The 20,717-nt window shown below is 45.2% G+C and overlaps 1 protein-coding gene across 1 annotated transcript in view; it reads left to right on the top strand.

Moving 5' to 3' along the window:
- Positions 1–19,898, top strand: part of MMD2 (monocyte to macrophage differentiation associated 2) — a 31,597-nt gene extending 11,699 nt beyond the window's left edge. Inside the window, exons 4-9 of the mRNA XM_035131586.2 lie at positions 9,599–9,781; positions 11,316–11,476; positions 12,834–12,908; positions 13,559–13,660; positions 14,874–14,943; positions 17,296–19,898. Of these exons, the coding sequence (XP_034987477.2) occupies positions 9,599–9,781; positions 11,316–11,476; positions 12,834–12,908; positions 13,559–13,660; positions 14,874–14,943; positions 17,296–17,499 (795 nt within the window). The 3' untranslated portion in view covers positions 17,500–19,898. The remainder of the gene's footprint in view (positions 1–9,598; positions 9,782–11,315; positions 11,477–12,833; positions 12,909–13,558; positions 13,661–14,873; positions 14,944–17,295) is intronic.
- Positions 19,899–20,717: the final 819 nt, after the last annotated feature.

The raw sequence follows: 20,717 nt of genomic DNA, 5'->3' as shown, positions 1-20,717 counted from the left end.
TCAAAATTTATTGATTGGGACCAATAATTTGGCGCTGGGAGGAGGCTTAAAAAGGAAGTCAGCCCCCCCCCCAATGAGTCTTGAATGATGCAGTAAGCTATGGAAAATCCAGAAATACACCTTTAAAGAACTTTCCCCCGATGCAGAGTAAGGGGAAAAGCTAAAATGTATTTAATCTCTGCAAAAGACTGAGATTTAACAAGGGAGAACCCCCCTGTGAACTTGGAACCGGGTCAAAGGAAGGCTCGGCTAGACGCTTTGTGACGTCACAATACAAAAGAATGTGTCTGTCTGAGAGTGAGAGACTGAGAGCTGCAGACAGATAAAGAGGATTTGTTTCAAAATAAATTTTAAGGCTGCTCAGTACTGACTTTGATTTTGAGTTGGATGGTTAAGAGAACAAGAAAAGAATTAGAGGTGGGATCCAGACCAAACAGGATTTTACCTTTTTTACACTGGATAATACAAAACAAGGACAACAATAACACCACTTCCTGTCTGTTACAAACATGGAGGAAGAGAGTAACAGCAGACTGGGAGAGAAGGTTCTGGATAGAGATAAGGAAGACACACAGTGGGATTTGTTGATATTGAAAACAATCTTGGAACTGGCAGAGGAGATTTGCATTTCTAAACTGGATATATGGCTTATGGAAGAGAGGACTGAGGAATTACCAGTATTGAATATTGAAATAGATGAATCATCTGAACTTAAAAAGGAAGAAAAGGGAGAAGAAGAATGGCCAGAAGAAGACGTATGTTGTGATGTGACTTTTGGAGAAACTCCAGAAAGGATAGAGGAGAATTATAACTTTGAAGGACAATTTGCTGAACCAATAGATTTGATACCTGAGATAGAGGAAGAGGAAGAAGAAATCACTGTTCCACCGGTGGGAGAGGTGAAACAGGGAAGGGTTGGGACTCAAAAGCCCCCCCAAAAAGGGAAAAACAAAAAGGTCACTACCCCAGTGAGAGAGGGGCAGAAGCAAGTAGGGGGGGGGCAGAAAGAGAATGAGATTGGAAACAAAGTGTGGGAAATACAGAAGAGGGGGGAAAGGGTTCGGCAAAATTTAGATTGGGACAGAACAGGAGTGGGGTGAGGGAGAATTGTATTAATTTGTATTGACTGATAAAAAATGGTCTGAATTCGGAATGTATTAAGGACTGGCTGAAATCTCTGGAGACACTGATTCCAAGGGAAGGGGGGTAGACGTAGTTTTTTGGGTGGAAATAATAAGGGGGTAAAAGATTTTGATAGTTAAGTTTGAATATTTTTGGGTAAAGGGTAGTGAATATTAGGTAAAAAATAGCAATGTGATGTGTGAAGGGTCAATAGTTAAAAAGAAGTTATAATTTGGAAGAAAGAATGTGAGTTTAGAATTGGAAACTGCAAGAGTTAGTGAATTATTTAGAACTCAAGAAGGGGGAATGAGGAAGTCCGAAATGTTTAGATTTGAAGTTGTATAGTATGATTATTAATTTTGGTGTTTTTTTAAATCTTTTTTTCTTTCTGTTTTTCTATATTATTGTCATTTATATGTGAAGAACTCTGGGGAATAAGATTTGATGATATTGCTTTATATTTTCTGTATTTTTCTATTTTCTTTACTATGTAAAACCCAATAAAAATTATTTTAAAAAAAATAAAGGAAAAAGAAAAGGAAAAAAACCCTCCCCATGACTTCCCTCAACTTCCCCTTCTGGTTCTTTAAATATTTATTACTTCTGCTTAATTTTTGTCTTATTTTTATGATCTTATACCTCAATACACTTAAATTCTTGTCACTTTTATACCAAATTTTCTTTCATCATTTCATCTTGCACTCAATTACATTCCATATTATTATTTCTTGACCTTTCAACTTATTTTCTTGCTTGCAAGTGTTTAGTCAAACCCCTGCTTGTATGTTTCCCATTGGGGCATCTGGTCAGCCACTGTGAGACCAAGATGCTGGAGGAGACTGGTCTTATCCAGCAGGCTCTTTTCATATTTTTAAAAACACATTAGAGAAAATTGCTTAGGTTAGATAAAATGTTGTTTCCCCTATTGGTTTCTACAGCCACAGCTGGCGCTGTAAGTCTCCAACCGTTTGACTCCATCCTCCTCCGTCGTCTCCCGGTGAAGCCAGTGGAGATTACAAAGAGAACAGGACAGCATGAAAGCTATCCCTGGTCTCTGGTCCCCTGAAGGGGAGGTTCTCTGCACACCCTCAGAGGCACCCTTGCCTTTGCTCACCACGATGAACCTCGGCATTTGGAAGGAGCTCAGGGGACGGATTTACAGTATACTGAGTCCACCAGTCCATCTAGCTCTCAGTTGTCTGCACTGACGGGCAGCAGCCCTGCAGGGTCTCAGAGAGAGGACGCTGCCAGTCAGAGATGGAAGGAGGGACCTTCTGCATGGATGCCTACCACTGAGCATTGACACTGGAAAGTCGGCTCCAAAGGTTGCTCTCTTAGTGGTAGCGCAGGCCTGGTACTGAACAGGCATCAATTTGTTGTGCGCCTCCCAGTTTCCTTCTGGGTTTTAGATTCCTCGGTCCTCGGTTTCCCTGACAACTCCTTCCACCGACAGATGCCTGAACACTCGGAGCCTACCCGTGCTGTTGTTTCCCTTCCGTGTGGCATTACCCCCCACCCTGATTTTCCTAGCTGTTTTTTCTTCTTGGCATTCCTTTCATCTCAAAGGCATGAAAATCACACCCCCAAATTGGCATACTGCTTCTTAAAATCTTTAAATTGGGATTCTGCACCGTTCTGAGTCACTGCCGCGGCTGCCCTGACACTCCTTCTCCCCTTCCTCCCCTTGCCCCAAATCCCGCCCCAAATTATATTCCATTTAATTATATACATTCACATCATCATTATCCACTATACCGCCCTGGCTCTTTAGAGCCAGTCGACTTCCTTCCCTCCCGCCTCATGGCTATCAAAATTCACCTTTATCTCATTGCATTTTGTACGTTTTCCAGTTCTGATTACACTCATTACAAAATGGCTCAAAATTTAAATAAATATAGAAAGGTGGAAAATTTCTCATTAAAAGTCTTTGGGCAACTCTGCTAGTGATGTTAGTTGCTTGCAACGATCTTTCAAATATCGTATCAATTTACTCTAGTCCTTTTGGAATACTTGATTGTGCTGGTTTCAGATTTTTCCCGTCAGCTTCGCCAGTTCTGCGAAGTCCAACATTTTCTTCTCCTCTTCTTTCGTTGCTTCTTCTTCTTGTTTCCATTTTGGGTCTAAAAGAGTTCTTGCCGCAGTTGTTGCAGACATAAACAGTCTTTCATCTTCCCTTGGTATCTCTTCACCCACTAACCCCAAAAGAAAGGCTTCTGGTTTTTTAACAAAAATTTTTTTAAACCTTTTCTTTAACTCCTTATATACCATTTCCCAGAAAGCCTTTACCTCTTTACAAGTCCACCACGTGGTAGTAGAAGATAACTTCCCTTTCTTTATATTCCCAACACTCATTGGTTCTTGTCTTGTACATTTTAGCCAGTTTTGCTGGTGTGAAATACCATCTCTACATCACTTCCATAACATTTTCTTTAAGTGCACTGCATGCAGTGAAATTAATGCCTTCCTGCCATGCGTTCATTCTCACCATCGTTGAAAGAAGAACCTGCATGATCAGGCCAGCATCCTGTTCTCACAGTGGCCAACCAGATGCCCAGCATAGGAGACCAGTGAGTAGGATTCAAACACAAGAGCAACTCTCCCCTCCTGTGGTTTCCAGGAACCAGCATTCAGAAGCATTGCTGCCTCCAACATGGAATGTCCTTGTAATGATTTAAATGGGTCTACTCTGGAGTATGGTTTAGTGGGACGGAAGCCCTATTTAGAATAGAATAGAATAGAATTGTAGAGTTGGAAGAGACCACAAGGGCCATCCAGTCCAACCCCCTGCCAAGCAGGAAACACCATCAAAGCATTCTTGACATATGCCTGTCAAGACCTCCAAAGAAGGAGACTCCACCACACTCCTTGGTAGCAAATTCCACTGCCGAACAGCTCTTACTGTCAGGAAGTTCTTTCTAATGTTGAGGTGGAATCTTCTTTCTTGTAGTTTGAATCCATTGCTCCGTGTCCGCTTCTCTGGAGCAGCAGAAAACAACCTTTCTCCCTCCTCTATATGACATCCTTTTATATATTTAAACATGGCTATCATATCACCTTTTAACCTTCTCTTCTCCAGGCTAAACATACCCAACTCCCTAAGCCGTTCCTCATAAGGCATCGTTTCCAGGCCTTTGACCATTTTGGTTGCCCTCTTCTGGACACGTTCCAGCTTGTCAGTATCCTTCTTGAACTGTGGTGCCCAGAACTGGACACAGTACTCCAGGTGAGGTCTGACCAGAGCAGAATACAGTGGTACTATTACTTCCCTTGATCTAGATGCTATACTCCTATTGATGCAGCCCAGAATTGCATTGGCTTTTTTAGCTGCTGCATCACACTGCTGACTCATGTCAAGTTTGTGGTCTACCAAGTCTCCTAGATCCTTTTCGCATGTACTGCTCTCAAGCCAGGTGTCACCCATCCTGTATTTGTGCCTTTCATTATTTAACAGAGGAGCCTGATGAATAGTGGCCGGGGAGAATATTCCTAAATCTGGATGCTGGGGCAGCAAACCTCATCCCCAGGAGCCCCCCCCCTTGCCTCAAAGGTGGGTATCCAGCAAATTCACAGACCCTTGGGTGGACTGGCTCGTATGGGTCCCAGATTTTTGGGTCACAGGCCATTTAGAGTACTCTGAATTGATCCTGGAAGATGAGCATCCAGTGTAGCTTTTATGCTATGAACTGCCCTGAGATCTATGGATCAAGGGCGGTATAAGAATTTAATAAATAACAGCAGCAGTAAAGCTCTGCTAGCAGCAGAATGGGATAAAATCTGCAGGTAAAACTGGCTGCCGTAACCCAACTTCTTTCTGCCATAAAGGAACAGCGGAATTCTGCCTCCTGCATGAATTAAACTGAGACAGGAAACATAAGAACATAAGTGGAGACTGCTGGATCAGGCCAGTGTCCCATCTAGTCCAGCATCCTGATCTCACAGCGGCCAGCTAGACGCCTGTGGGAAAACTGCAAGCAGGATTCGAACACAAGAGCAACTCTCCACTCCTGTGGTTTCCAGCAACTGGCACCCAGTCCCATTTACTGGTGGGGATGGAGGGTTTGTGGTCCTGCAAACCGGCTCCCATCAGCTCTAGGCAGGACAGCCAATGAGCAGGGATACCGGGAGCATGCGTTCCAGCAGTTTTGGATACCTGAGGTTCCCCACCTCTGCTCTCTGGGGGCTCAGGAGACAGCTCCCGGGGCCAGATCCTTTCTCTAAGTGGAGATGGCATTGGAAATGGAACCTGGGCCTTCTGCATGCAGAGCAGGTGTCCTGCTCCTAAGCAATGGTGTCTTGCCAGGGGACCATTCATCCCCCCGCTTGAATGCAACAGCTAGAAAAGGGGGCAGATACCCCCATCCACTGGCTGTCTGGCATTCAGCACAATATATTTCCTCCCGAAGCCTTGCGAGCAAACACACACACACACAAAGGAAGGGAATGTGGGAGGCTGGGGTTGGACTTGCCTTTGATTTTGAGGGACAAGCGGCCCTTTGTTTCTGACCCCAGAAAGCTGGGAACTCGAGGCAATTCTTTTTAAATCTCTCCCTCCCTCTCTTTTGGGGAAGCAGGAGAAGAGAAGGGGGTGAACAGGGTTGTGAGAAGCCTTCAGCCGCCTTAACAACCCTCCCATGTGAATCTCGGCAAGATGTTTGCCCATCTCTCAGCAATCTTTGACGTCAGGGAGGGTTGCCAACTGTCCAGCTGCTTGCTGCTAGTGCAGCTTTTAAATCAGCTCAATTAGTAGAGGGCCTTGTTTCTCTCCACACTCTGAACGAGTTTCATTTTTCTTCTGCTTGTAATAATAATAATAATAAATATAATGCTTGAAAGCACAAGAGCTGGTGAGCCAGTGTGCTGTCTACAGGGCTGAATCAATACCTTAGGGGCCCTAAGCAATGAGAAGATTTTAGTAGCATCCATATGCACAGTGGTCCCTTGGTTCTCAAACGCCTTGGTACCCGAACAACTTGGAACGTGAACACTGCAAACCCGGAAGTAAGTGTTCCGGTTTGCAAACTTTTTCGGAAGCTGAACGTGCTCCGTTTTGAGTGCCACACTTCTGTTTTGAGTGTTACACTGTGGCCTGTCTGTTTTTGCTATTTATTTTGCGTTTTTGTTTTTGCAATTGTGTGGAACCCAGTTCAGCTACTGATTGAATGATTGTGTGACCGCAGTACATTGTTTATTGCTTTCATTTTATGGATCAGTGGTCTCGTTAGATAGTAAAATCCATGCCAAATCATGTTGAATTTTGCTGATGGGGTGGTTTTTTTGCCACCCCAAAGACCACATTGCATTTCTTTTTCTGAGCGTGGGTTTGAAACGGTTGATCGATAAGCCGCCTCGGGGGTCCCGTCTGCATCAAGGATTCCATCAATAAACTCGAGAGCTGGTTCCCTCAGGTTTGGGGAAACGGATTGACGCTGATGGAACTCAAAGCCTCTTTATTAATCCCATTCCGCACCCCACATCTCCCTCGGATCCAGGTTCACAAAGAGACCTTCAGGCTGCCTCCCCTCAAAGTATTTCTCCTCCACACAGCGCAGCAAATAGCTCTAAGACAAATGCACATTATTCTCCTGTTGTGTTGCCCAGCAACCTTGGGCGCCTCGCTGGAACCCCCCATTTGGGTGATGTGGGGGAAATGAAATCTTTTCTGTGTCTCCTGGGCATCCAGGGCTTCAGAGTGATGTCACAGTTTCCACAGAAACATACAGGAGGTTTTTTAAAAAAAAAATTTTTAAAGCCCTAAACACTGTTCTTTTATTTATATGCATTTAAGCTCCCCTTTTCCCAAGGGGTGCTAGGGTGGGTTACAACACAGCTTATCAATGCAATGAATGAAGCCACGGGGGACAGTCTTGCCCAGGCAAACAGGGGGACAGGTCACAGACTTGTAGACTTGGAAGGGACCTCCAAGGGTCATGCAGTCCAACCCCCTGCAATGCGGGAATCTCAGCTAAAGCATCCCTGACAGATGGCCATCCAACCTCTGCTTAAAAACCTCCAAGGACGGAGAGGCCACCACCTTTCAAGGGAGACTATTCCATTGTTCAGTGGCTCTTACTGGCAGAAAATTTTTTCCCCATATGTTTCGTTGGAATCTCCTTTCTTGTAACTTGAAGCCATGGGTTCGAGTCCTATTCTCCAGAGCAGCAGAAAACAAGCTTGCTCCATCTTCTATGTAGAAGCCCTTGAGATATTTGAAGATGGCTATCCTATCTCCTCCTCTCAGTCTCCTCTTCTCCAGGCTAAACATCCCCAGCTCCTTCAACCGTTCCTCATCAGGCTTGGTTTCCAGACCGTTGATCATCTTGGTTGCCCTCCTCTGCGCACCTTCCAGCTTGTCAACTTAAATTGTGGTGCCCAGAATTGGACACAGGATTCCAGGTGTGGTCTGACCAGGGCAGAATAGAGTGGGCCTATTCCTTCCCTTGACCTGGACACTAGACCCCAAAAATTTTAAGCAATGTGGACTAAATTCCCTCTGGGATTGGGGCCCTGAAGCCTAAGCTTCATTCGTTTCATAGTAGATTTGCCCCTGCTCACGAGTTGTTGCAAGGACAAAATGGGGAGGCAAGAACCATGTATGCCACCTGGAGCTCCCTGCAATGAAGGTGGGATAGAAATCATCGTTATTTTTTAAAATTAAATTAAACTTTTCAGTTTTTGAAAGTAACTTTTACATTCAAATACAATTGATTTTATACATAAACAGGATTCTCTGACTCCTTAGACTCTGCTCCCCTGTGGCTTCCATAATACTTCCTTTTATACTGCATCTTATAATACTATCCAAATTTACATTCAAATTTCAATTTAAAACCACAAAACTATTACCTTACAAGTGTAATATTAACCCTGCCAACGTTTTAACTGGGTACATTGTTCTTTAAGATAATCTATCATTTTTTCCATTCTTTGTTAAATTTCTTATCATCCTGGTTTCTGTTTTTTTAATATATGACTTTTTTTTTACATTTTCCAACAATAACAAGAATAAAACAATGACAATATAAAATCAAAAACAAAGCAAAACAAATTGACTTCCCCCCTAGTCCCTTCCTTGGTTCTATTGTTTGTCAACATACCACATGTCTATTGTAAAACAATAAACCATTTAAATTACTTCTTGTCCGCTCATAATTTCATGACAAGTAGTTTTACAACCCTGCTAATGTATCAACCTGTGTACATTGCTTCTGTATATATGCAATAAAGTCCTTCCAATCTTCCTTAAATTTGTTATCATCTCTTCCTCTTAGTTTCATTGTAAATTTTGCCATTTCAGCATATTCCATTAATTTGATTTGCCATTCTCCTTTAACTGGGACACCTTCTTCCTTCCAATGTTGTGCTAATAATGTTCGTGCGGCCGTAGTTGCACACATAAATAAGTTTTGGTTTCTGATTATCCCTGCCAATTTTGACATTTCGGCATAGTCCATCATCTTGATTTTCCATTCTTCTCTGGTCTTCCTTCCATCTCTGGGCAAAAAAACACCCTTGCAGCTTCTGTCACGCAAATAGTCTTTTCAAGTCCTTTGGTATTTCATCACCTATAATTCCTAATAGAAAAGCTTCTGGTTTTTCCACAAAGGTTATCTTGAACATTTTTTTTTCCAACTCATTATATATCATTTCCCAGCAAGCTTTTGTTATTTTGCATGTCCACCACATGTGTTAGAATGTGCCTTCTTTTTATTTACATTTCCAACATATATTGGTAGTGGTTCTATACATTTTTGCTAACCTCATAGGTGTTAAGTGCCAATAGCACATAATTTTCATATAGTTTTCTTTCAACGTACAGCATGCTTCCCTCCATAACTTTTCTCAAGATGAAAATTGTATATTGTAGCCAATGTCCTTTGCCCATATTTGTTAAAATTCTCAGTTGCTCTCTCTTCGCCACAGCAACTCAAAGCAACTTACTGTATTTTAAGCAAAGAAACCAAACATATACATAAATTACAACCAGCAAATTTAACAATAAATAAATATTAGTTATAAGAACTGACTTAAATAAAATTGGTATTTTATTACTATTAATATTATTAGTGATTGTTTTTCACGAGGGTGGGCAAAGAATCCATTTTAGTGGGATTTTTAAAAATAAAAAAATCATTTATACTTTGCAGATATGTTCATTTCACTGACTTTACCATTATTTTGACATTTCAAAACTTGACGTCCTTCCCTCTCTTTTCTGTGGTTCCTTAAATTTATTTTTAATATCTTCTGCATATCCAAATTCAGTTAACTTACTCATTTATTTACCTTTAAATATATACTCTTATGTAACTGAAGGTTATTACAATAATCCCACCAATGTTTTTATCTGTTTACAATTTGTCAGTAAATATTCAATAAACCATTTCCACTCTTTTATAAAAAAAGTTTGTTATCTTGATTTCTTATTCTTCTTGTAGGTGTTGCCATTTCTGCATAGTTTTTGTATCCATCATTCTAGGGAGATTCGGACTGTTACTGGGAAGAATGCATCCTTTCCCTCTTGCAGACCGACCTGTTTGCTGAACTTCTGCTTCTCTTATCCATCTCTCCTCCTTCAAGGTTTATGAACCACAGAGTGCCCCCCAACCGGAGATACCAGCCCACAGAATATGAACATGCAGCCAATTGCGCCACACATGCTGTGAGTTGTTTTATTATTATTATTATTATTATTATTATTATTATTATTATTATTATTATTAAATTTGTTTACAACTCTTCATCCATAGATCTCGGGTGGTTCACAGCATAAAATTACAATATCAAATGCACAGAATGCATGATAAAAGCAAGAACAGATACAAACCAATAGCATTCCCTCCATCATTTCTCAGAGAACAATAGGGACATTCTATTCCCCATCGGGAAGCTCCTCCCACGTTTGATGACACAGACGTCATCTACCTATCGGCATCGGTCACCTTCAGCCAATGACAACCTCTCTGCCTCGCCTACCTCGCAGGGTTGTTGTAAAAGAAAAATGTGCGAGGGAAGGGACTGTGTGCAACTCCTTCCGCAGATAAATGGAACGGGATAGAATTTTAGCAGTAAGCTGCTTTGAGTCTCTGTCAGGGGTAAAGGCAGAGTTGTCATATTTCAAAAAGTAAAAAACCAGGACGACCCTTTGGAGACCCCCAGAATTGTTGAGATTTTCTTTTTGACAAACCCCAAAATTCTTGAGAGTAAATCCTATGCAGAACTCAGTAGTGGGCCTGAGCAGAAAGGCTTCCTGTTGCAGTGTAAGGCTGCCTCGTCTTGACCCAGTTACCTGGGAGTAAGCTCTATGGAATACAGTGGGACCAATTCTGAGTAGACAGTGTAAAGCTCAGTTTACAATAAAGGAATAAACACTGCCTGTGTTTCCTAAGAAATGGCTGGCTGTGGAAGCATTGCAATGAAAGGATTTCAAGTGGATGGGTGACCTTCAAAATGAAAGGAAAGGCTCCATATGGCAGCTTCACCATTTCCTTCATTTCGTGCGGAGATTTTATCTTCAGTATAAACAGGACTTTGTTCTTGCACCTACACACACATACTCCACTTTTAATTGTTCTCAGAGATGTGGAGGGGAGGAAAAAGGAAAAGCGGGACATCCTGGGATGGAATCAGCAATCAGGACGGCTTCTGTAAATCCGGGACTCTCCCTGGAAAACCGGGACACTCGGAGGGTATGAGCTGTGAATGGCCTGCAGAATCTAAGTCTGTAAGGGGGAACGATTTGAAAAACGAAACATTGGGGAAAGGTTACATGAGAAATCTCCACCTCCATCATTCTGCCCGGGCACTGAGGTCCAGCACCGAGGGCCTTCTGGCGGTTCCCTCGTTGCGAGAAGCCAAGTTGCAGGGAACTAGGCAGAGGGCCTTCCCGGTGGTGGCGCCTGCCCTGTGGAACGCCCTCCCAACAGATGTCAAAGAGGGAAACAACTACCAGACTTTTAGAAGACATCTGAAGGCAGCCCTGTTCAGGGAGGCTTTTAATGTTTAATAGATTGTTGTGTTTTATTTTTCTGTTGGAAGCTGCCCAGAGTGGCTGGGGAGACCCGGCCAGATGGGCGGGGTATAAATAATAAATTATTATTATTATTATTATTATTATTATTATTATTATTATTATTATTATTGTGGCCAGATCAAGGGGGCGTAAAGACCTTTCCTTCCCTCTCCTTCCCTCTCAGTTCTGGATCATTCCCAGCATCCTGGGCAGCTCCATCCTCCACGTCCTTTCGGACAACCCCTGGGAGACCATCTCCGCCTGGATCTACGGCTTTGGGCTGTCTGGATTGTTCATCGTCTCCACCATCTTCCACACCATCTCCTGGAAGAAGAGCCACTTGAGGTGACTCTGGCATCTGCTGCGCAAGGGTGGGCGATGATGGCAATGGAGCTCGCTTGCCCTCTGGCTCTCCAGCTTCTGGCAGCAAGCAGGGAGCCCACCTTGGCCTCTTGTTCTCCATCCTAGGATGGCATAGCAGCCGGCCAGGATGTGGGAATGTTCAGGCTATAACTTAGCAGAGTTTTACATTCCCCTTTTAAACGCACAGCAGATAGCTGGTTGCAGGCTTGTTTACGTTCCTGGTAAGTCCCCATATATCCTTCTTAAAAGAATAAACACGCCACAATCTTGTTTAAAGTATATAAAAGAAGTTTACTCACATCATCAGTTCACAGTTGGATCCCAGAAGGCAGACTTAGTTACAAAGTATATACATGTGGATCTATCCCATATGGGGATAGATATCCCAACAGAGCAATTCTAGCTAAAAGCTGCTCCAACAACGGAGGAGTGAAAGAGAGAGCTTTTCCTCCGTGCCTTGTCCTTTTGTTATCTGGACAGGTAAGGTCACACCCACCTCTAGTCACTTGCAAGAGGAAGGATGCTCCAGGCCAGGAGGAAACAGGATGTTTTTGACTGGCTGGACCAAACATTCCCCTGCATGTCCACTCTAGGAAAACAAAGAATGTTGTACTTGACTGCTACTTATGTATTATATCCCACACAGGTGAGGTGAGGAAAGGCCAGCCCATATGTCTCCATGGCAACTCATTTGGACATGCAAATGGTGGCACTTGACTGGCTGGCTAAGGAACTTGCCTAGCTGGTTTCCTCTTAATGTAGCCTCACCTACACACTTAGCTGATAAGTATCCCGTTTTTCGCGGGAAACCCCCGGATTTCAATCCATTTCCCGCTCTTCGCCAGAATGGAGAAAAATCCTGGAAATCCCCCGGATTTCCTACCTGCCAGGGAGCCTCCATTTTGGGTGCTGCTCCGACCATGTGTGGGCACTGGAAATAGGGCAGAGCAGCACCGGAAGTCACTTCTATGCATGCCCGACGGCCATCTTGGTGGTGGCTGCATGGCGGCGGCCGTCACCAAGATGGCCACCGCCATGCGTCCACCACCAAAATGGCCGCTGGGCATGTGTAGAAGTGACTTCCGGTGTCGCTCTGCCCTATTTCCGGCACCCACACATGGTCAGAGCGGTCCCGGAAGTTGCTTCTACGCAACTTCTGGTGCCACACCACTGCTGATCCCGCATTTTTCAGCGGGAGGCTTGGCAGGTATGCCTACACAGGATCAGAGGTTTGGAAGGGACCCCTAGGTATCATCCAGACTGACCCCACCACACACCAGTATGAAACAGTGTTCTCTCTCTCTCTCTCTCTCTCTCTCTCTCTCTCTCTCCCCTGCAGGACTGTGGAACATTGCCTGCACATGTTTGACAGAATGGTCATCTACTTCTTCATAGCTGCCTCCTACGCCCCTTGGTGAGTTCTCGCGAGCTGTCTACCCAGCCTTTCAGAAATTCAGAGTGCTGGTTTCGACCTATAAAGCCTTAAACGGCTCAGGACCACAATACCTCAAGGACCGCCTCTCCCCATAGGAACCTACCCAGACCCTGAGATCATCTTCTGAGGTCCTCCTTCATGTGCCTCCTCCTCGAGGGGTCCAGAGGGTGGCAACACGACAACGGGGCCTTTTCTGCAGTGGCTCCCCGTCTGTGGAATGCTCTCCCCAGGGAAGTTCACCTGGCGCCTTCATTATGCACCTTTAGGTGCCAAGCAAAAATGTCCCTTTTCAACCAGGCCCTTGGCTGACCTAAATGGGGGGGGGGGGTTGTGTGTGGGAGGGGTGTTATTGGGTTGTTGTTTTTATTTTGATTATGTATTTTGTGGTTTTATATTTTTATTTTATTCTGTGAACCGCCCTGAGACTTCTGGGAATAGGGCAGAATAATAATAATAATAATAATAATAATAATAATAATAATATCCATAAGTGAGCATAGCAGTCCCACGTCCCTCCTCTCTTGCTGTTCTGGAATTGTGTGTTTCCTTGTCTGTGTTTGTCTCTTTCTCTTCCCCTTTCCAGGCTCCTGTTTCTCTCAAGCACTCAATGGTCTCTGTTCTTCTCCCAGGCTGAATCTGCGGGAGCTGGGACCCTGGGCTTCCCACATGCGCTGGATCATTTGGATCATGGCCTCCGTTGGGACCATCTATGTTTTCTTTTTCCATGAACGGTGAGTCGAAACCTCGATAGCCCCCCCCCAAGGGCGCTGAGCTCCAACAAGAAGGGTGGAGGCACAGTGACACAGGGCAGAAGTCCTTTGCACGCAGAAGGTCCCAGGTATCTTCACGTGGCGCAGAGTTAACCTGCGGAACTCCTTCCCACATGAGGCAATGATGGCCACCATCTTAGATGCCTTTAAAAGAAGATTCATGGATTAGGCTATTGATGGCTACCAACCACGATGTCTAGGCTTGGAGGCAGCAATGCTTCTGAATAACAGGTGCTGGGAGCCACAGGAGGGAAGAGGGGTCTTGTGTTCGAGTCCTGCTTGCGGGTTTCCCATAAGGGGCATCTGGCTGGCCACTGGGAGAACAGGATGCTGGACTAGATGGGCTATGGGCCTGATCCAGCAGGCTCTCCTTATGTTCTTAAAAACACATTAGGTAAAAATACAGTGGTAGTATAATAATATGGGACCCAGGTTAAACCACAGAGTCTAGAGCTTGCTGATCAGAAGGTTGGCGGTTCGAATCCCTGCAATGGGGTGAGCTCCCGTTGCTCGGTCCCAGCTCCTGCCCACCTAGCAGTTCGAAAGCACATCAAAGTGCAAGTAGATAAATAGTTACTGCTCTGGCGGGAAGGTAAACGGTGTTTCCGTGCACTGCTCTGGTTCGCCAGAAGCAGCTTTGTCATGCTGGCCACATGACCCGGAAGCTGTCTGCGGACAAACGCCGGCTCCCTCAGCCTATAGAGCGAGATGAGTGCCACAACCCCAGAGTCGGACACGACTGGACCTGATAGTCAGGGGCCCCTTTACCTTTAGTATAATAATAAATTGTGAAACAGCAAATGTAAGGGTTTCGAAATACCTTTTCACATTAGTAGTTGAAAAGCGGAGTTTAGCTCTGGGGAAATCGACCCGGTCAGTAGTACTGGGTCTGTACTGGGGTCCCTACCCCACAGATGAAGGAACTAGCAATCTAACAAGGCAAACCATGTGTGGCTAAACCCTTATGCTCATCGATCTACGGCTGGCGCAAAGTTGGCTTACAGCACCCCCTCGTGGAATGAAACACTTTTCACAAGCCCAGATTTTTGTCCCTTATGTACGCCTCCTGTTTTTAATTGCGGGGAAATTATGGAAAATTAAACCCGGATTCCTCGTGAATGAATCCAGCCTGAATCATTTGCATCGCAAAAGAAGTTGCTTTCCTTTCTTGCAGATACAAGCTGGTGGAACTGGTATGCTATGTCATCATGGGGTTCCTGCCTGCGGTGGTCATTCTCTCCATGGTACGTTACGAGTGTCCCAGGGGGTGGGGTCCTGTGTGAGTGCCTGGAGGCGGTTGGAGGATGGATGGCGGCTAACAGATTGAGGTTGAATCCTGACAAGACAGAAGTACTGTTTGTGGGGGACAGGAGGCGGGCAGGTGTGGAGGATTCCCTGTTCCTGAATGGGGTAACTGTGCCCCTGAAGGACCAGGTGCGCAGCCTGGGAGTCATTTTGGACTCACAGCTGTCCATGGAGGCACAAGTTAATTCTGTGTCCAGGGCAGCTGTCTATCAGCTCCATCTGGTACGCAGGCTGAGACCCTACCTGCCTGCAGACTGTCTCGCCAGAGTGGTGCATGCTCTAGTTATCTCTCGCTTGGACTACTGCAATGCGCTCTACGTGGGGCTACCTTTGAAGGTCACTCGGAAACTACAACTAATCCAGAATGTGGCAGCTAGACTGGTGACTGGGAGCGGCCGCCGAGACCACATAACACCGGTCTTGAAAGATCTACATTGGCTCCCAGTACGTTTCCTAGCACAATTCAAAGAGTTGGTGCTGACCTTTAAAGCCCTAAACGGCCTCGGTCCAGTATACCTGAAGGAGCGTCTCCACCTCCATCATTCTGCCTGGACACTGAGGTCCAGCACCGAGGGCCTTCTGGCGGTTCCCTCGTTGCGAGAAGCCAAGTTGCAGGGAACTAGGCAGAGGGCCTTCTCGGTGGTGGCACCTACCCTGTGGAATGCCCTCCCACTAGAGGTCAAAAAGGAAAACAACTACCAGACTTTTAGAAGACCTCTGAAGGCAGCCCTGTTCAGGGAGGCTTTTAATGTTTAATAGATTATTGTGTTTTATTTTTCTGTTAGAAGCCGCCCAGAGTGGCTGGGGAAACCCAGCCAGATGGGCGGGGTATAAATAATAAATTATTATTATTATTATTATTATTATTATTATTATTATTATTATTATTATGGGGGTGGAGTGCAGTGCACTGATTTTGCACTTATGGCCCTGTCCTTGCATTTCGAGCAGGGGGCAGGGGAATAACAATATTATAATAATAAAAAAATATTATTTATACCACACCCACCTGCCTGGGTTTCCCCAGCCACTCTGGGCAGCTTCCAACAAAAGATTAAAAATACATTAAAATGTCACACATTAAAAAACTTCCCTATACAGGGTTGCCTTCAGATGTCTTCTAAAAGTCAGGTGGTTGTTTATTTCCTTGACATCTGATGGGAGGGCGTTCCACAGGGCGGGAGCCACCACCAAGAAGGCCCTCTGCCTGGTTCCCTGTAACCTCACTTCTCGCCAGAAGGCCATCGGAGCTTCAAGGTCAGCACCAACACTTTGAATTGTGCTCAGAAACATAGGGAGAATGGCGGGATATAAGCACATTAGATGAATAAGATTCACGTTACGTGGGGCTGAGAGTCCTGCGTTTTTCCTCGTAACGTCTAGCACCCACCAAAGGTGGGTACCCAGGGGTGGCCTGTTCTGTTTTGCCACCTGAGGCAAAATGGGAACAGCCTCCCTCACTTGCCAGCATCACATGAATGTGCTGGTAGCTTCCATGACAAGATCTCATAAGAGTTCCCCAAAATTTCATGGGGTTCTTGAGGGATCTTGCCTGAACCCCATGAAATGGGGCCGCCACTTCTCATTTCTCCATACCCTCCAACATTTATCTGATAAAAATAGGGACATCCTATTCCATAATAATAATAATAATAATAATAATAATAATAATATTTATACCCCGCCCATCTGACTGGGTCGTCTCAGCCACCCTGGGAGGCTGCCAACATACAGTTGTACCTTGGAACGGAATCCGTTCCAGAAGTCTGTTCGACTTCCAAAACGTTCGGAAAGCAGAGCACGGCTTCTGATTGGCTGCAGGAGCTTCCTGCAGCCAATCAGAAGCCGCGGAAGCCCCGTCAGACATTCGGCTTCTAAAAATAATTCGCAAACTGGAACAGTCACTTCCGGGTTTGTGACCTTCGGGAGCCAAAACGTTTGAGGACTAAGCAGTTCGAAAGCCAAGGTACGACTGTATATAAAAACACAATAAAACATTAAGCATTTAAAAAAACTTCCCTATATAGTGCTGCCTTTAGATGTCTTCTAAAGGCTGTGAATTGATCTCCTCGGCTCAGGGAGCCACATAACTCCATACCCTCCGATGAAAATAAGGACATCCTAAGGAAAAGGGGGACATTCTGGGGTCAAATCAGAAACTGGGACGGCTTCTGTAAATCTGGGACCGTCCCTGGGAAATAGGGGCGCTTGGAGGGGCTTGTGGCTTTGCTCCCTGGATTCCGCCACCTGATCACTGATCGCTGGCCTTTCTTTCTGCTTGGCTGCCGCAGCCCAACACGGACGGCCTTTCGGAGCTGGTGACTGGTGGGTTTTTCTACTGCTTGGGCACCGTCTTCTTCAAGAGCGACGGGCGCATCCCCTTCGCCCATGCCATCTGGCACCTTTTCGTGGCGCTTGGAGCTGGCACCCACTATTACGCCATCTGGAGATACCTCTATCGGCCAAGCGATGTCGAGGCAGAAACCTCCAGGTAGACAGGTGCCTTAAGAAGAAGGATTTGGAGGTACCAGCAATTTGGGGGGTGGGCCTTCCAACAGACTCTCGTCCTTTGGTTCGCCCTTGGGAGGCATGGACCTGTGCTGATTCCTCCTTCTCCTGATGGGAGGTGGTGGTCTTTAGTATTATTTCCTTGGCCAAACTTGCCCAAGCCCCAAGGGTTGTTTTTTTCTATTCTTATTTTTTATAAATCAGTGTTTTTAGGCAAGGGTTTTGTAATGAAGCGAACAATTAATGGATATTCTTGAAAAGGCAAGGGGGGAGGGAGATAAACAGGCCTCTCTCTGGAGGAACTTGGAAGTGTCTGTCCTCGTGGTCCTAAGTGTTCGTTGACACAAACTGGTAGCAAGGAAACCAAATAGGAAGCTGGCAGGAGATTTACATTAATACCAGTCAGCAGAGAACCCATCATAACTGACTGGTTGTAGTCTCATTTCCTACAAACACACAAAAATCTGCCCCTCCCTTGCTGGCTGCAATTGGCTTAGCTGCTGTGATGTCACAGCATGGACAATCAAGGGCCAGACAGTCAAATGCTTAGGCTAGTTTTTTTTGGAAGCCACAGAATCTGAATCTCCAACTTTTGTCTGGACGTTGCGGACTTGGAAATGACATCTTCAGCCGAGCCGTTTCCACACCTTTCGATGGAAACAGGATTGTTTCCCTTGGCGACTTCTGAATGTGACGAATGACCACAGGAAAAGATGCGAATGGGCTAAGAATCTGTTGCCCGTCAGTCGCAGGATGCGGTCATAAATACATTGCCTATTGGTTCCCGCAGTGTCCTAAAATGCTCAACCTGCTTCTAATAGGCAGGGGATGAAATGATATGCCCTTTTGGATTGCATGAACTCAGATGACAGGACCACTTGGGAAAGCCGTCTGTACATAGAAAATGAGTTTGTCAGGAGGAAAAAAGTGCTGTGCCTGGCTTCCTCCTTGACAGGCTTTGTTTCTATGTGCAGGGATAGGGAGCAACATTCCATCATTGGAAGGAGCACAGCCCTGAGCCGCTTCCCACCACTAGGAAAACCAAGCCTTAATTTTAAGATTTTACAAAAATGAAAAAGTCATCATTCTATATAGCCTCGTGGTTGGAGAGGTCATGGTCTTTAGCCTAGGGGCAAGAGGGTCCCTGGCTCAGTTCCCTGGTTCAACCTCCAGTTAGAAAAAGGATACCAGCTGATGGGAAGGACAGCCAGACGGGGCAGATGAACTGAGAGTCCGATGAGATAGAAAGAAGCTTCATTCGGGGTAGCAGGAGCAATTTCTACAAAAGGCTGTCTGGGATAGAAGCAGAACTTCCCTGGAATTTAATCCTGCAAGGATTGAAACTGAGAAATTGAGGTTCAGGTAGGTCGCCATGTTGGTCCGACACAGTTGAAATAAATTAAACAATTAAAATATTGTCCACTAGCACCTTAGAGACCAACTAGGGTTGTTCTGGGTATAAGGTTTCGTGTGCATGCACACTTCTTCAGAAATTGAGGGTTTGGCTTGGCAGCTGTTAAAAAGCACCAGCGCTGTGCCGTTAGTTCCTACCAGCCAAAGTTAGGGTGGGATCTCGAAGTCATCAAATCTCAGACACTCTTGCCATTCCTTTCAAAGGCCTGGAAATGATGCGTTATGAGGAATGGCTTAGGGAGCTGGGTATGTTTAGCCTGGAGAAGGTTAAGGGGTGATATGAGAGCCATGTTCAAATATATAAAAGGATGCCATATAGAGGAGGGAGAAAGATTGTTTTCTGCTGCTCCAGAGAAGCGGACACGGAGCAATGGATTCAGACTACAAGAAAAAAGATTCCACCTCAACATTAGGAAGAACTTCCTGACAGTAAGAGCTGTTCGGCAGTGGAATTTGCTGCCAAGGAGTGTGGTGGAGTCTCCTTCTTTGGAGGTCTTTAAGCAGAGGCTTGACAGGCATATGTCAAGAATGCTTTGATGGTGTTTCCTGCTTGGCAGGGGGTTGGACTGGATGGCCCTTGTGGTCTCTTTCAACTCTATGATCCTATGATTCTTTCGTTCGACAATTCCTTGTGGAAGAGCTAACAGAATATCTGGCAGGGAAAGAAAGAAAGAAAGGAAGGAAGGAAGGAAGGAAGGAAGGAAGGAAGGAAGGAAGGAAGGAAGGAAGGAAGGAAGGAAGGAAAAGACCTAATGCATTTCAGAGCTGCAGCTCACTTTAAGGTACTTTGAATCAAGCCATGAAAACTGCAGAGCAATGTGTTAAAAGCTTCTGGGGTCCAGAAGGGATCTGCCCCCCCCCTTCACTGCAAAAGGGAAAGAGAGAGATCCTGTTTCATAGTCATCTCAGCCCATTTTAACTGACCTTTATCTAATCTTAGGCCCCATCCGCACTATTCTTTTAAAGCAGTATTATCCCCCTTTAAGCTGTCATGGCTTTCCCCAGAGAATCCTGGGAACTCTAGTTTGTTAAGGGTGCTGAGAATTGTTGAGTGACCCCTGGACCCCTCCGAGAGCTACAATTCCCAGAGTTCCCTCGGAAGAGGGATGGATTGTTAAAGCAACTCTGGGAATTGGAGCTCCGGGAGAAGAACAGGGGTCGCCCAACAATTCTCAGCAGCCTTAACAAACTACAACTCCCAGGATATTTTGGGTGAAGCCATGACTGCTTAAAATGTCACGTTTGGTGCAGAGGGGGCCTTCATCAGATGGCACTGAAATTCCACAGGAAATTCAGCAAAACGAGAAATTTCAATGTTCTTTGAAATTCAGGTCTTTTCAAATTCTGTTTCCAAAATAGTAGAGGAATACCTTTTTTAAAAAATGCCAATAACTTATACTTTTAGCTCTTACTGACTAAATGGAAGGCAATAATGTTAAAATGTAAACAGACTAAATATCTAGACACTAGCCCCCCCCCCCCATGCACACACACATCCAACATAACTGGGACACGTGGAGAGGCTGGAGAATCAAATGTGCTTTTTAAATTGTTACTCAAATGGTTGCAGAATTGCTAGCCTTTCTCTTTCAAAGGACCAAATGCCGAGTCCAGATAGCTGCTCCTTCCCCATGAAGGATCTCAGGCAAAGGCACGTGGAGAGCATAAGAAGTGGCCTGCTGGATCAGGCCAATGGCTCACCTGGTCTAGCATCCTGCTCTCCCAGGGGACAACCAGATGACCCAGTGGGAGACACAGGATTTGAGCGCAAGAGCAGCCCTCTCTGGCTCTC

Source organism: Zootoca vivipara, chromosome 14 (assembly GCF_963506605.1).
Source record: "Zootoca vivipara chromosome 14, rZooViv1.1, whole genome shotgun sequence".
NCBI classification, from domain to species: domain Eukaryota; kingdom Metazoa; phylum Chordata; class Lepidosauria; order Squamata; family Lacertidae; genus Zootoca; species Zootoca vivipara.
This window is presented reverse-complemented; position numbering and strand designations above follow the sequence as displayed.